The 16,990-nt window shown below is 34.3% G+C and overlaps 2 protein-coding genes across 3 annotated transcripts; one reads left to right on the top strand and one right to left on the bottom strand.

Moving 5' to 3' along the window:
• Positions 1-1,021: 1,021 nt before the first annotated feature.
• Positions 1,022-7,112, bottom strand: cops2 (COP9 signalosome subunit 2). Of its 2 annotated transcripts, XM_051884827.1 has the most exons (14): positions 6,892-7,112; positions 6,236-6,349; positions 6,086-6,163; positions 5,817-5,942; positions 4,874-4,927; positions 4,651-4,740; positions 4,349-4,426; positions 4,084-4,258; positions 3,011-3,189; positions 2,675-2,727; positions 2,455-2,552; positions 2,256-2,338; positions 2,102-2,160; positions 1,022-1,749 (listed from the first exon to the last, which is right to left on the bottom strand). In XM_051884827.1, the coding sequence occupies exons 1-14, from the start codon at positions 6,943-6,945 to the stop codon at positions 1,605-1,607; spliced, it is 1,386 nt and encodes a 461-aa protein (XP_051740787.1). In that variant the 5' UTR covers positions 6,946-7,112; the 3' UTR covers positions 1,022-1,604. The 2 variants fall into 2 exon arrangements, with proteins under 2 accessions (XP_051740787.1, XP_051740788.1); XM_051884828.1 differs by lacking the exon at positions 4,874-4,927.
• On the top strand, positions 7,057-15,334 carry galk2 (galactokinase 2). Its single transcript, XM_051884829.1, has 10 exons — positions 7,057-7,264; positions 7,434-7,522; positions 7,606-7,729; positions 9,059-9,149; positions 9,236-9,382; positions 9,466-9,564; positions 10,596-10,748; positions 12,568-12,778; positions 14,196-14,397; positions 14,807-15,334. The coding sequence occupies exons 1-10, from the start codon at positions 7,215-7,217 to the stop codon at positions 15,012-15,014; spliced, it is 1,374 nt and encodes a 457-aa protein (XP_051740789.1). The 5' UTR covers positions 7,057-7,214; the 3' UTR covers positions 15,015-15,334.
• The last annotated feature ends 1,656 nt before the right edge of the window (positions 15,335-16,990 follow it).

Below are 16,990 nucleotides of genomic sequence, written 5' to 3'. Positions count from 1 at the left end.
CAGAAATGTATTTTCTCAATCGTGGAAATGTATTATTAATAATAAAAGTAATAATAATAACATTACTATTTATTTTTGTTTATACATAAAGGACTTAAGTTGTGTGTTTATAATATTTAGGTAATGCTACAATACGTTTTCATTAGCTAAGTAGATAAGTTAACGTGAAATAATAAAGAACAATACTTCACAGCATTTACAAATATTAATGTTAATCATTTACTAAAACAAAAAAGTTTTATTTGTTATCATTAGTTAACGCACTACTAACACGAACATTTTTATTAACAACTGCGGTAAAATATTTATATCTCGTTGTTAGTTCATGTTAGTTAATGCATTAACTAATGTTAAAGGGATAGTTCACCCAAAAATGAAAATTCTGTCATCATTTACTCACCCTCGGGTTGTTCCAAACCTGTATAAATTTCTTTGTTCTGTTGAACACAAAGGAAGATATTTTGAAGAATGTGGGAAACTGAACAGTTCTGGGGCACCATAGTATTTTTTTTTCCTACTATGGAAGTCAATGGTGCCCCAAAGCAACCTAGTTACAAACTTTCTTCAAAATACCTTCGTGTTCAACAGAACAAAGAAATGTATACAGATTTGGAACAACTTGAGGGTGAGTAAATGATGACAGAATTTTCATTTTTGGGTGAACTATCCCTTTAACAAATGAGACCTTATTATAAAGCGTTACCAATATTTATAATATAAAATTAAGTTCCAAAACATGCTAAAGTATGTGTAATCCTATTGTAATTAATGTATTTGGCTATTCCACCGATTTTTGTGAAGCTTTTTGGCTGTATAATGTATGTATGATACATATTTACATTTTCTGTGGTCTGATTAAGAAACATTTAATCATTTTGCCTCCTTTTGTCTGTACATCCAGCTATTAGTTTTTTGTAATCAGATGAAATATTGCCCATACATGAAGGCTGTATAATGTTGTTCTGTGTTCTTGAGATAAACTTCATTGCTCATCACACATAAAATCATAAACCATTACACATTATTCGCTGAAGCAACAAATGCATTCTTTATTTTTGTTGTTGAAAAGTGAAACAGAAGAGCTCAGATGGCATTAAGTAATGTTCAGACAGATCTGTAATGTTTGGTGAGGGATTCGAGCAATGACTGCACTTTCAATACGCATGTGCTGCGGTGCAACTGCATAAAACACATCAACTGAATCTTATGCAAACCAAGTAAAACATGCTGACTCTAACAAGAGAGACAGTTCAACAGATAAATGATTCAATTTCACACAGTACGTCCTCACGCTCTCCATTTAAGAGCCTTTTAAATGTCTGCCAAGTGCCAATATGTGTTATTAAAGTTTAGATGATGCAAACATATTCATATTAGAGACCTAACAATTCAGTACAGCAGACATCCTGCTTTGTTAAGGACATTTAAAACTGACTTAAGTGACTACAGCTGTAAAAATACAAACTAGCCAAATTGCGCTCCCCCTTCATGTCAAACTGTGATCGGGGGAGTAAAGGGCTTGAAAGTAGTTAATGTCACTGACAGCCTCCAATCGACCGGCTGCCTGATGGGTGAATTTGTTTTCCAGGATCGTCAGTGTCAAATCAAGCCAGTTTGCTCACAATGGCCTGGTTGAGAGAGTTCAGCTGATTGGTCCATTTGTCCAGAGCGGTGTATCGGGCTCCGCCTCTTTTCTGGTGATCGAGCTCCAACAGCTGATTGACCTGGTCAATTCTACCATCGATTGTGCTGAAAGACGGACATACAACATTAGACAAAAATAACACTTCGCAGTCTTCAATGCATAAATTAGAAATTAAATCTAGATTAATTTGTATTAAAGCTACAGAAGTTATTCAGTCAAGAGCAGTGAGTGATTTTCTCTTTGATTAACATTAATGACAGCAGCAGGTTTATTAGACTGCTGTCACTTTAAGACCTGACACGACCTGGAAATTAATCGCATGCATAAACGCGTTAATTTCGTTAATTTATTATATGTATATATACACACTTTTAGCAAAGAAAGAATATAAAAATACCATTAAAAAGCATTAAAAAAAATGTAAAAATCCATATAAAAACACTGGGTTAAACTTACTTGTCTAAAATACACTGCACAAGCAAGCTTTCCACGTCTGCAACATCAATATTCAATTCCTAAAGAAAAATATGGATATGAAAGCATGTTATAATTAATAACATTGCATAATATAGTACAATACTATATACTATAATATAAAAAAAGGGTTTACTTTTGAAATAAATGGTATGTGTATCCTAGTGTAAGGCTTAATCAATTTGATGAGCACTTGCGTTCTTATGTTCCGTAACAATTCTGAAGGGAAAAGCAAAAAGGAAAATTAATATGTACTTATTTCATAAATCTTATACATCAAATGTGGAGCCTATAAGTAGAATATGCACAAGGAAGCCAAAGCCACCCAAACTGACCCTCAATATGTTCTCTGATGAAGGGGTCATCCATTATGTTGCTGTGATTCGTCTTTAGGATTTTCTCAAATTCTGTGATGTCATTGTTCTGGTAGGCACTAGAAACAAGTAATAAGCAATTAATACCATAAAATGAATCCACTCGGTCCATAAAAATGTAGTTAAAATAGAACAGGACCGGATAAAAGAAGAAATGAAAGGTGGTATTGTGCACACTTACCTTACCAGGTTTGTCATTGCTAGGATTTCTGGATCATTTTTGTAAGGTTTTGCCTAGTCACAGAGCCAAATAGAAAGAATCAGTTTTTTGTTATATTATAGACCACAAAATTGTACTATCTATGACCAGGCCCAGATAGAATCTGCAGTGTTGTGCTTTTCTGCACTGATTCTGGGGGAAAATAAGTTGCTTATCAGGTTTTCAAATTATGTGTGTTAAGCGAAACTGAAAGTACAACATGCTTATTGGTCAATGAATTCTGTAATTGATGGTTCTGCTGAACTTTCTGATTGCCTTAGATTCCATGTGGGCCTGTGCATGACCACCTCATTATACCTCTTGAGAATCAAATGGGTTTATTCCAGACTTCATCAGCATGTTGGCCAAGACCAGGTACTTCAGACAAGTGGTTCGTCTGGGGCTTCCAGACTCATCATAGTTTTTGAATGCCTCGAAAAAGTCTGTGTGTGCCTTCTCGAACTCGCCCTCCCTCAGGTGCATTTTACCACCACATTCTAATGAGAACAGGTCACAAGTCAGAGAAAATTAGTGGACTTTAGTGTACATAGAACAAGAAAACTAAAACATAAAAACAAATCAAACAAACAAACAAATTCTTATTATACACAAAACAAAAACCAAACAATACACACACAAAAAAACAACTTTCTAACTGTACACAACAAAAACAAACCAAACAAACTTTCTTCTTACACACAAAACAAAAACCAAACCAAGGTTTTTTTTGTGTATAAAAATAACATTTTCTAACCGTACAAACAAAAACAAACCAAACATTCTTATTTTACACAAAACAAAAAACCAAACCAAACAAACTTTCTTCTTACACACAAAAAAACACAAATCAAACATTCTCATTATATACAAAACAAAAACCAAACAAATGTTCTTTTTATACACAAAAAACTTTCTAACTGTACAAAAAACAAAAACAAACCAAACACTTATTTTACACATAACAAAAACTTTCCAACTGTACACAAAACAAAAACAAAAAACAAAACCAAACAAACTCTTATTATACACAAAACAAAAACCAAAACAAACATTCTTATTATAAACAAAACCAAACATTCCTTGTATACGCAAAACAAAAATAAAACACACAAAACAAAAAAACAAATCAAACACTCATTATATACAATAAAAACCAACCAAAAAAAAAACAAAACAAAAAAAAAACTTAACTGTACAAAAAACAAAAACAAACCATTCTTATTTTACACAAAACAAAAAAACAAAACAAACATTCTTATTATATTCAAAACAAAAACCAAACCAATACATAAACTTTCCAATTGTACACAAAATAACAAATATTATTTCCATGTCTTTATCTTTACAACTACATCTTTGTAATAAAAATAGAGTAGGAATGTGTGAAATACCTCTGATGACTCCCATGATGAGTGGGTGTGGGATGGCTGATTTAATGTGTAATGACTGCTCATACAGGGCTTTCAGCTTCTTGTTGTTTTTCTGTGCCGTATACATCTGGATCTCCAAAGCATAGATCTCCAGCAGCTGAGTGCCCTTCTTCAAGTCGTCCTCTCCGTCATCCGTCTAATTAAGAACATCAATCAGTTTCAGAACAGCACTTAAGACATTCGAAGCAGGTTTTCTTATTTATGCGACAATAATCATTTACTCTACCTGACATGACTGGTGCAATTGCCTGAGGATTTTCTGGAGCTTTCCAAACTCTTCTCTTTCCAGGTACAACTTTCCCAACTACATGAAACAGAGGAGCAGATGTTAACAATATTCTTGAATTACTTAAGTATACACATACACACACTTTCTGGACTTTAATTATTAACGTGCATTGCATTAGCAGAATTATTATCATAGTACAGTGATTGATACAGATATTATTGTTCCTGATATATTAGTGTGCAGGTAACATCTGTAACATAAAATCATTGAAATACACAATGCGCTGCCACAGCACAAACCTTGGTGTTAGTTTTAAACCAAAGTCTGTCATTTTTGGCATCTTTTAAAGCTTCCAGTGTGGTTTCATAAAACTCTTGTAGCAAGTCCATCTGGAAATAAACATGAATAGATAAATATTACTTTATTATCTGTAAAAACAAAATGATCTTTATTTAAAAATAAATAAATATGTATATATTTTAGGGGTGTAACGGTACACAAACATGACAGTTTGGTACATACCTCGGTTTTGAAGTCACGGTTCGGTACGGGTTCGGTACAGCAGGGGGAAGAAAACTAAACATAAAATTGCTTTTTTATTATTATTAAACTGTTTTTTTTTTTAACAAATGTGTCTCTGTGTTTAAATAAATTCAATTATAATTAAAATTTTCTTAAGGATAAAAAAAAAATGTATCTCTGCTAATGCTGTAAACTATGTACAGGGAGCCCTTTCTTGCACATTACTACAATGTTAAAGATTACAATTAACAGCAGAGCACAAATTATTAAATTTGGTTGCTATTTATTTTTAGATATAATCATCAACACTCAAAAAAAAAAAAAAAAAAAAACATGTAAATTACACATAAGACAGGTTTTGCATTAACTTATAAATCCAATTATAACGTTAATTTTCTACTCCAATTCATTTTTAAAAATCATAATCATTTACACAATTACTGCATAACTTGTTTTCATGACAAATTTATTTAAACATGTATTAAATAATCATGACATTACTAACAGGTAAAGTAAATATAATGAATATATAAGCTAATATAGTGCATATATTATTAAGTGAAATACTCCCCTCTAGAGTTCATTTCTCTAGTGAACTAACATGCTGTGGACACTAAATGACTTGCCTGAGGTAAATGTAATGCTATGTGAGATATTATTCTAGCTGTTTTAATGACGTCCTTCCGCGGTTGAAACGCTGGTTGATAGATTACACGTAAACATATCTATGCATAGATTTTCTGTTCTTCTTCTGTGCTTTTTCCTGTTGTATTGCATTGCATTAACGCGCACGCCCCCTTCTGGATTGGAGTGTGAATCGCCTGTGACTGACTGTATTCATCATGTGACTGCATGAACCGGGACGAATACATGTACCGTTACACCCCTTATATATATATATATATATATTAAATCGGACAACAGTTTAAAATATATGAAATACCTGTTTGGAGGTTGAGATATAATCTAGAATAGAGTTGATGGATTTCTCAGAGTAATTTCTGGTGACAGCACTCCTAATATATGTCAAAAGCTGTTTGTACCGGTTCATCATTTCAGGAAAATTTGTCTGTAAAAATAAGGAAAAATAATAATAATTTGTTAGACAATAAGGGAAAATAAGACAATTATTTATAAATATTATTTATTACATCTTAAATAATAATATAAATATTATGTTATATAATATAATCTGCTACTATTGTTACACACCAGTTTGAAGTTGATCTTAATCATCTGTTTCAGTGCTTTGAAGCCCCATTCTCCTTTCTCACCCTCCAGCTCCAGCACCTGCGAAACAGAAAATAGTGATTATACCTATTCAAAGTTACAGTACGGATCCAGATATTGAACGTGTCGAACCTTCTGAAAGCTGCTCAGGGCTGCTTTAGGATCATCTTCTTTGAGGGCTTTGGAGTTGTAATACTGGTTCTCCAAATCAACGTTCGGTTCAGAGTTGCTGTCCTCAGAGTATTCCTGAAATGAAAGCAAACAAATGGTATGTGTAATTTAACAAGTCTTTGCCTGAAGAAACATCTTGAAGGCTAATAGTGCACCAGCTTAATGGTGCATGATTATGTTATGATTATGACAACTGCATAACAATAATTATGTTAAGATTATTTACAACTGTACATCTCACACACGTAATAATCTATTTAATAGCAAACTGAAATCAGATATCATACAGTTTCATAACTAGCAGCTCATTAGCAATAATTTATTCAACTTCACATGAGTCTGCAAGTTAGATACATAAGAGCTTCTACATCAAGAATACGGTTTATAAATACATCGCTTTTCTTACAGAACTTCAAATAAAACTAACTTACTTAAAGAAGGCTGTCATATTTGTTGACTTAATCTTTGCAGTATTAGCAAACTAGCCACTTGCTAAACAACTCCATTGTGAAATTAACTCCCTATAAACACGCTAAACAAAATGTATTTATGTCACCACATTTGCTTAGCATTGAATTACATGCATTTACAGTTGCGTTTATTTTAGGCAGCCTTACCAAGTCATAATCCTCTTCATCATCGCACATGAAATCATCTTCCATGTCAGACATTTTGACCGGAGAGAGAGGCTGTTACCCACAATGCTCCCCGGCAAAGCGTTATAACATCACGCCGCGCGTTCTGTACGGTGCGCGCGCAGTCACGATTCCTTCCGAGTGCTTCCGAATCCAGTGAATGGCTTTGAGAGATTCGTGTCAGTTTCTTCCGTATTGTTTAGACGCATGATTCCGGGTATGACAGTCAGCTGACAGCACTTGTACGGCGTCAGTCCACTCCTGCATATTGTACTTATTGCAAAACAAAGATTAAAAACAGCATAATGGCCACAATTCCACCGAAAATCAAGGTGCTGCTCAGTGGAAATGAAAGGTAAGTTTCGACTGTACGGAAAACTTCGTGCAGCTATAAGGAAAACTTAAATTGTGTATGAATGGAGTCAACTCGTTACGTCGATAGATATACATTCTATTTTTTTAGTTTTAACTTTCGTGTTTTGTTTTTGTTTGCGTTAAACATACACTTTCCCTTCTTTTGTTAGGTTGCAGAAGCTGAAAGAAGCTTTTCATGGAAAATATGGACAAATGCCTCTCTTCTACGCTCGTGCTCCAGGGAGGGTGAATTTGATAGGTCGGTTGCAAGCTGTGCGTAATCATATCAAATACCATCAGCACTGCATTTTTATGTTTTATCATAAATCTTGTAATTTCCAGGTGAACATATTGATTATTGTGGCTATGCTGTCCTTCCAATGGCAATAGAGCAGAATATTCTTGCTGCAGTTTCTGTCAATGACTCCCAAACAATCCAGCTGGCCAACACTGACCCCAAATACAAGTGAGTAACAATGTGCTTCTTCCTCAGTTCTTCAAAATTTAACTGGTCACATGTTGTCAACAAATATTATTCATTCATTCACTTACTCATTCACTAATTTATTCACTCACTAATTCATTCATTCACTCACTAATTCATTCATTCACTCACTTATTCACTAATTCACTCACTTATTAGTTCACTCACTCACTAATTCATTCATTCTCACTCAATTGTTCATTCACTCACTTATTCATTCACTCACTCATTAATTCATTCACTCATTAATTCATTCACTCACTCATTAATTCATTCAATTACTCAATTTATTTGTTCACTTCGTTCATTCACTCGCTTATTTATTCACTCACTAATTCATTCATTCACTCACTCACTCACTCATTAATTCATTCATTCACTCACTCACTTATTCATTCACTCACTCACTCACTCATTAATTCATTCACTCACTAATTCATTTACTTACTAATTCATCCACTCAATCATTAATTCATTCACTAATTAATTCACTCACTTATTAGTTCACTCACTCACTAATTCATTCACCCAATCATTCAACTCATTCACTCACTCATTAATTCACTCACTCACTTATTCATTCACTCACTCATGAATTAATTCACTCACTCATTAATTCATTCAATCACTCAATTTATTTGTTCACTTCATTCACTCACTTATTTATTCACTCACTAATTCATTCACTCACTCACTTATTCATTCACTCAATTCATTCACTCACTCACTAATTCATTCAATTACTTATTCATTATTCACTCACTCACTTATTCACTTACTTATTATTCACTCATTCATCATTCACTCACTTATTCATTCACTCACGTATTCATTCTCTCACTCATTAATTCATTCACTTATTTATTCATTCATTCACTCATTCATTCATTCATTCTATTCACTCACTCACAATTCATTCATTCACTCATTCATTATTCACTCAAGTATTCATTCACTCATTTATTTACTTACTTAATTCATTCACTCATTCATTCACTCACTTAATTCATTCACTCACTCACTTAATTCATTCACTTAATTCATTCACTCATTCATTATTCACTCAATTATTCATTCATTCATTCACTCACTCATTTATTTACTTAATTCATTCACCTCACTCATTCATTCACTCACTCACTCTCTTAATTCATTCATTCACTTAATTCATTCATTCATTCACTTATTCACTATTCACTCACTCATTCATTCACTCACTCGTTTATTCACTCACTCATTCATTCACTCAATTGTTTATTCACTCATTTATTCATTCATTCACTTACTCAATTATTTCTTGATTTCTTTCAGAGATTTCACTGTGTCTGTTGATGGCATCACCATTGACAGAGAGAATCCTCAATGGCACTATTACTTCCTTTGTGGAGTAAGAGGAATCCAGGTGAGGTGTTTAATATCACATATAATGCATGCTTGCATTATTACATAATAATCATAGTCATTTGACCCTTGACCTTGTGCATGCAGGAGCACTTGAGCTTGTCTTCATTGGCAGGGATGTGTTGTGTGGTAGACGGGACTATCCCAGCCAGCTCAGGGCTTTCCAGCTCCAGTGCCCTGGTGTGCTGTGCCGGTCTGGTCACTATGGAGGCCAATCAGAAGTCTTTTTCTAAGGTAGTCCTTAATGTAAATCCTCTAACATGCATTACATACAACTGCTGCTTATCATAGATGCACTCACTTTGGTTTCATTTCAGGTGACTCTCGCGGAGACGTGTGCCAAGTGTGAGCGCTATATTGGCACTGAGGGCGGAGGGATGGATCAGTCCATTTCTTTCCTGGCGGAGGAGGGAACAGTAAGCCATGTGTTTCATATTTGTTCTAACAATACAGGCCTACATGGCATTTGAATTCATTTTAGGTATAAGGGTTGATGGTATGACACATTTATTCAAAAATACATTAAAAATGCAGTTCATACATACAATGACCAAACACACCTTTTCTATGATTAGTATTAAAATTCATAAAATTAATTTTGATATTTTTGGGGGGAATAGTCAAGTTGTCAGGGTGTTGCAATCTTGATATTATAATGAAGACAAAATGCCTCATTAAAACTATAGAGTTCCTTACTTATTTTTTTGTTTCCTTAAAATATTGTAAATATTTAAAAAACATATTGTCCATCAAATCAAAGTCATGTGGTGCAACCGTAGTGCAAACATTAAAACAGGAAATGAAATGAAATCATGGAGAAGACCTCTGCAGACCCTCTTGACTGTGTCATGGTCAGTAAGTCTCTTAAAATTAAAATGTAATTTAATTAAAAATATATATTTAATTTATGACAACATGGTAAGGTTAATTGGGGTTGTAAAATGTCATATAGTACAACCACCAACTAACTTGGCATTTATAAATTGAAAAATTCATGATATTTGTATAAAAATGACATTTTACTTTGAAAAAGAATGTATTTAAAACTTTTTAAAATGTGCACGCTTGCATATATTCAAAGAAGAAGAAAAAAAAAAAAAAATATATATATATATATATATATATATATAAAATTATTATTATTTTTTATTTTTATTATTTTTTTTTTTTTTGGTTACACCACATGACATTTTTCTTTTTTTTAAATGGTATACAAGTTCTTTTTAAAACCATATAAAACCAACATGAATACAAAGAGTACATTTCTAAGGCACAAGCTAGAATTTTAAAAGATTTTATTCTTTTCTTTATCTTGGGGCCTCCTATTTGTTATTGACCCATATGTCATCAGATTGTCAAAACTGTTTTTGTGTTTAACACTGTGCATCTACATTACAGATATATTTTTTATGGATGATTCAGCTTCATTTTACATTTTTTCCTCAAGGCAAAGTTGATCGAGTTTAATCCGCTGCGAGCCACAGATGTGAAGTTGCCCGACGGGGCGTTCTTTGTGATCGCCAACTGTTGTGTGGAGATGAACAAGGCGGCCTCATCTCACTTCAACATGAGGGTGGTGGAGTGCCGCATCGCCACAAAGGTCTGAATGTCAGGGATTCATCTAGAATGATAGTTTAATCTTTGTAATATAAGAATTATATTGCCAATTTACCAAAAAAGTACACTACAGTTTAAAAGTTTGGGGTCATTAAGATTTTTTTCATGTTTTTTTTTAAATAAGTCTCTTATCCTAGGTGAAAGAAAGTACACTTCCATAATGTACTTAAAGTGTTAGTTCACCCAAAAATGAAAATTATATAATTAATTACTCACCCTCATGTCGTTCCACACCTGTAAGACCTTAGTTGATCTTCGGAACACAAATTAAGATATTTTTGATGAAATTCGATGGCTCAGTGAGGCCTCCATTGGCAGCAAGATAATTAACACTTTCAGATGCCCAGAAAGCTACTAAAAACATTTTTAAAACAGTTCATGTGACAATAGTTGTTCAACCTTAATATTATAAAGTGACGAGAATACTTTTTGTGCGCCAAAAATAACAAAATAGCGAGTTTATTCAGCAATATCTAGAGATGGGCGATTTCAAAACACTGCTTCATGAAGCTTTGAATCTTTACGAATCATTTATTTCGAATCAGTGGTTCGGAGCGTGTATCAAACTGTGAAGTCACGTGAACTATTGAAGTTTCAGAACACTTAAGATGTAACAAAGCCTCATTTACTGAAATCATGTGACTTTGGCACTCCGAACCACTGATTCAAAACAAATGATTGTAAAGATTAGAAGCTTCATGAAGCAGTGTTTTGAAATCGCCCTTCACTAAATAATATGGAATAAACTCGCTATTTTGGTTTTTTTTGGAGCACAAAAAGTATTCTCGTCGCTTCATAACATTAAGGTTGAACCACTGTAGTCTATAAACTGAACCACTGTAAACATGAACTGTTTTAAATATATCTTTAGTAGCTTTCTGGGCATTTGAAAGTGTTAATTATCTTGCTGGCAATAGAGGCCTCATTGAGCCATCGGATTTTATCAGAAATATCTTAATTTGTGTTCCGAAGATGAACGAAACGTCTTATGGGTGTGGAACGACATGAGGGTGAGTAATTAATGACAGAATTTTCATTTTTGGGTGAACTAACCCTTTAAAGTTCTCTATTTTCGGGCACTCATTTTGTACTTAATATGCTAAAAAAAAAATTAGTTATTACTTGTACACTAAGGGTTCAAGTGTACTACAAGTGGTAACTAAATAAAAATTTTTAATACAGAGATAGTATGTTAAAAGCACAATTTAGTTCATATTCATGGTGTCTCAAAATAGCTCAGTTAAGTGCACTTAGATGTTCTTAAGTTTATGTTTAATATAATTTGTATATGGTATGTTACATTATAAATGCCTTAACTGTAACTTTTGATCAGTGTAATGAACCCTTTCTGACTCCAAACTTTTGAACAGTAGTGTATATACTGTAGTTTTAATCATTTTTTGTGAATACTTAAATTGTTTGGTCATAAGTGTTGAATTTAGGAGTAGTTCAAAGGCTGTAAGTACATTTAACATTATTTACAGTAGGTGGCGCTGCAACCAAATGTATGTGGTATTTTCAGGCCAATAATGAGAACAGTTTTGTGTTAATCTGCAGTTGCTGAGATGATGACTCATTTTTTGTTTGCCAAAAACTGGATCTGCCATCAAATTTGTTGAAATTGACCCCAAAATTGGCACCGCATATTTAAATCTACAGTTCTACAGATTTAATTCCAGAAGCACTTAAATAAAAATGAAGCTTTAGTGATTGGCCACTAATAATTATTGGTAATGTACCAAGAACTTTGCATTAGTATATTGATGTTAGAAGATGTGGATCTTGAATCCTTCGGTCTGCAGATACTGGCTAAAGCGCGAGGCGTGGACTGGCAGCATCTGCTGAAGCTGGGGGATCTGCAGAAGGAGCTGCAGGTGAGTCTGGAGAAGATGCTGGAGCTGCTGGAGGATGTGCTGCACCCTGAGCCCTACAGCAGAGAGGAGATCTGCACGACTCTGGGCATCAGCGCTGAACAGCTGTGTGAAAACATCCTCAGCGCCAACACACAACATGGTGAGAGACCAGATAAAGACAACAGGAGAACAAAGTCCACTCTGTTTACTTTCTTGATAAATGTTCTGATCTTACAGGAAAAATAATCTTACATTTCTATTTTTCATTTAATGCATTAACTAACATAAACTAACAATGAGCAAAATATTTTTACAGTATTTGTTAACCTTAAAAATGTTAGTTCATCGTGCATTAAATAATATTAACATACAACTTTTGATCTTAAAAATATACTAAATGTTGGAATTAACAATAACTAAGATTAATAATAAATGATAAAGAGGCGTTGTTCATTCCTAGTTCATGCTAATTACTGTAGTGAACTAATGTTAACAAATGAAACCTTTTTGTAAAGTGTTACCAGTTTTCTTAAGGGAAAAATGATATTTTATATTAGCTAATATTCTAATAATATTATGGTTACACTTTACAATAGAGTGCAACAGTCGGGTTTCGGAATTAGAAAATCCAATTAATTTTCTTCATTAGGAAATTGATTTTTAACGATAAACCGTTAAAGACAGGCCTGTTGTGAGTTCTGAGATTGTTAAAATTGTGTATGCTTTTGTTTAAGCCATCTGTTCACATAATTTGTGGTAGAAAAACTACATTACCCATGATTCTGCAAGGAAATTCCACCAATCAGAGAGTCTCGGTGAGAAAATTGGGCCAATGAAGCACTGTGAATTGACTATTCTTTGAAAATACTTAAATATTTGTATATATTTGCATATTTTGCAATACATTTAAATATATTGCTTCTATAGATATGATCAACTATAAATTAATAGTTTTATATTTCACCATCGTTTTTAATTTGATTGTAATTTGCAATGGTTCATGGGATTGTAGTTCTTACCCCTCACTAAAGCCGTTACAGTCTTGTACATTTTGTCTTATTTACAAATACTTTTTTGCTCAAATTAAAGTTTCTAATGTTGTGCTATATATAGTAGCTGGTTGTTTTGGTTCATGGCTTAAAACGCTTTAACAATCCCTATGGAAAAATTAATGGAAAAAACACTTCCGGAACCAGCGCCACTGAAAAAGTGGGCGGGCACTCTATAAGGTTACATTTGTTAACATTAGTTAACTGCATTCATTAACATGAACTAACAATGGAAAAATACTTTTATTAATCTTAGTTAATGTTAATTTGAGCTTTTACTAATAAATTATTAAAGTTGTATCTGTTAATATTATTTAATGGACCTGAGCTAATGTGAACGAACAATTAATAGCTGTATTTTTATTAACTAACATTAACAAAGATTAATAACTGTAACAAATGTAGTGCTCATTTTTAGCTAATATTAGTTAACTAATGGAACCTTATTGTAAAGTGTTACCAATATTATATATTATTCCTGACACAAACTGTCATTTTGCACTACAACCTCTTCCATTTCTTCCTCAGCGACTCACTTTAAACTGTACCAGCGTGCCAAACACGTGTACGGCGAGGCCGCTCGTGTGCTGCAGTTTAAGGCCGTGTGCGACTCTTCCCCTGCCAATGCCGTCGCTCAGCTGGGCGACCTGATGAACCGTAGCCACGCCAGCTGCAGAGACTTGTACGAGTGCAGCTGCCCCGAGCTGGACCAGCTGGTGGACATATGTCTGTGAGTGAGAGCGCAATCACACGATCATGTCATAATACACATTACACACTTATGGATACAGTCTCTTATTCTCACCAAGGCTGCATTTATTTGATCAAAAATCCAGTAAAAACAGTAATTTTGTGAAATATTATTACAATTTAAAACAACTGTTTTCTATTTTAATGTATTTTAAAATGTAATTTATTCCTGTGATGCAAAAATGCCATTACTGTCTTTCAAAAAACATTAAAAAATCTTAATCTTAGTTAATTAACTTTTGACCAGTAGTGTATTTCTTATGTGACGCCGAAATATTTTAAACTGAACGAGTCCCATCTCTGAGCTTCTGTGAACAACTAATGGAAATTGCCTGAGTCTGTCTAATGAACTGGAGTTTTAGCCAAACATCTTCCTCCTCTCTTCACAGGCAGGCGGGTGCCGTGGGGTCGAGGTTAACTGGAGCTGGATGGGGAGGTTGCACAGTTTCCATGGTACCCGGAGAAAGGATAGATTCTTTTCTCCAAACCGTGAGAGAACGTTATTACGTGCCGGACGCCCGTCGATCCGCTCTGGAAAAGCAGAGTTTATTCGTGACAAGGCCGGGAGGAGGGGCGGCAATTTTCATAGAGGAATGAAAAGTAGCGGGGCAATTTTCTCTCATTTTAGCAACACAATCAACCCTGTGGCCTCAGAAACAGGAGGTTGTACGTATAATGGAAAATCTGATGAAAGGATGAAACAGACTTTATAAAGTCTGAATGGGCATTTTCACTCTGTGCGTTTCAAAAGAATAAAGAAATCAGTGCTCTGTGATCATTTTATACCCAGTTCGAGGTTTTCAGGGCACTAGTAAAGTACCAAGAATTGCTCTATACATTCCTACTTCTGCTGCACTTTTTCTGTGCGTTCAAGGTCAATATTCAACCGGTTACATTCAATAAAACATCTCAATGTTTCCAAGCCTCATCTTTTACCTTTTTCATTTAATAATAAATGTCATTAGTAGTGTTTATTACGGTAAGTAATAAATATCACTATTACTGTTGCTCATGCTTATGTTTAGGGATTCAAACCAACTTAAAGGTGCCCTAGAATTTAAAATTCAATTTACCTTGGCGTAGTTGAATAATAAGAGTTCTGTACATGGAAATGACATACAGTGAGTCTCAAACACCATTGTTTCCTCCTTCATATGTAAATCTCGTGCGTGAAAAACACCACGGAAAAACAGGCGAATCTCAACATAACACCGACTGTGACGCAACAGTCGGGATCATTATTATATACATTTTTGCATATGCCAGCCCATGTTCTAGGCAGTATTAACGTTGTAGAGCTGCACAGCCGAATAATAACTGTTCATGATCCATGATATCATGATATATTTAGTGATATTTGTAAATTGTCTTTTTTTAAATGTTTCGTTAGCATGTTTGCTAATGTACTGTTAAATGTGGTTAAAGTTAGCATTGTTTCTTACTGTATTCACGGAGACCAGAGCCATGTCGTTATTTTCATTTTTAAACGCTTGCAGTCTGTAAAATTCATAAACGCATCTTCGTTCTTTATAAATCTCTCCAACAGTGAAGCTTTAGCCCCGTTAGCCGTGCAGCACACTATCAAACTCATTAAGAATCAAATGTAAACATCCATAAAAATAATTACCATACTTACGTGATCTGATATGCTGCATCACGAACACTTTGTAAAGATCCATTTTGAGAGTTATATTAGCTGTGTGAACTTATTCTGTTGTTTATGCAATGTATTATAGAGTTGCGAGTTTGGGGGCGGGGAGCACGAGCATTTAAAGGTGTACACGCACTGAATCGGTGCATTTTTAATTACACCCCAAAATAGGCAGTTAAAACCATAGACTGTAAAAATGTATGGACGTGGTGTTCTTGACGTCACCTGTTGATTTCTGAAGAGCATTTCTGAAGCGAAAATGAGGCCGCTGCCATCTTAGCAGTGCGTCACTCCAGGATAACTGAAAATGGGCAAAGAGCATGTTTTTTTCTGCTGTAAAGTTGGCCATTTTAACATGTGACTCAATGAGATTCTGATCTCTTTTGGAGCCCGTCCCTAGTGCCCAGTCGACGAATCGCAGTTTAAGTCACTTCCGTATTGGCTTCAAGAGAAACTTTTGTGAAATGGAGATTCTAGGGCAGGGGTTTTCAACCTTTTTGGACACGCGCCCCCCTATGTTTATCTAATTTAATTTATCTAATTAGCTTTTTATATCTGACAACTTTATTTAGGCTTCAAAATGTATAAATGTTGTGTTAACTTGTAAAGATTATCTTAATAGACAAAACGTGTCATAACCCTTTGTTAAACACAGAGCTTATTTTTTGCGATTTTCCAAAAGTCTATGGGAAAAATGCATAGGCTTTTGATCGAGGGAACCCGTGTGCCGCTAACTTCCGGGTTGGCCTACAAAAACACGTCATCCCTGAGGTACTCTATAGCCAACGATTAGCTGGGAGAATAGTCAAATTGCCCCCTGTAGTGGATGATTTAAGATTTGCTAATAAGATCTCACTTTTACAACTGTTTCACTCGAGAATTTCACTTTCACTTTTGAACTAACAGATGCTCACGCCCCCCT

Source organism: Ctenopharyngodon idella, chromosome 24, assembly GCF_019924925.1.
Source record: "Ctenopharyngodon idella isolate HZGC_01 chromosome 24, HZGC01, whole genome shotgun sequence".
NCBI classification, from domain to species: Eukaryota; Metazoa; Chordata; class Actinopteri; order Cypriniformes; family Xenocyprididae; genus Ctenopharyngodon; species Ctenopharyngodon idella.
This window is presented reverse-complemented; position numbering and strand designations above follow the sequence as displayed.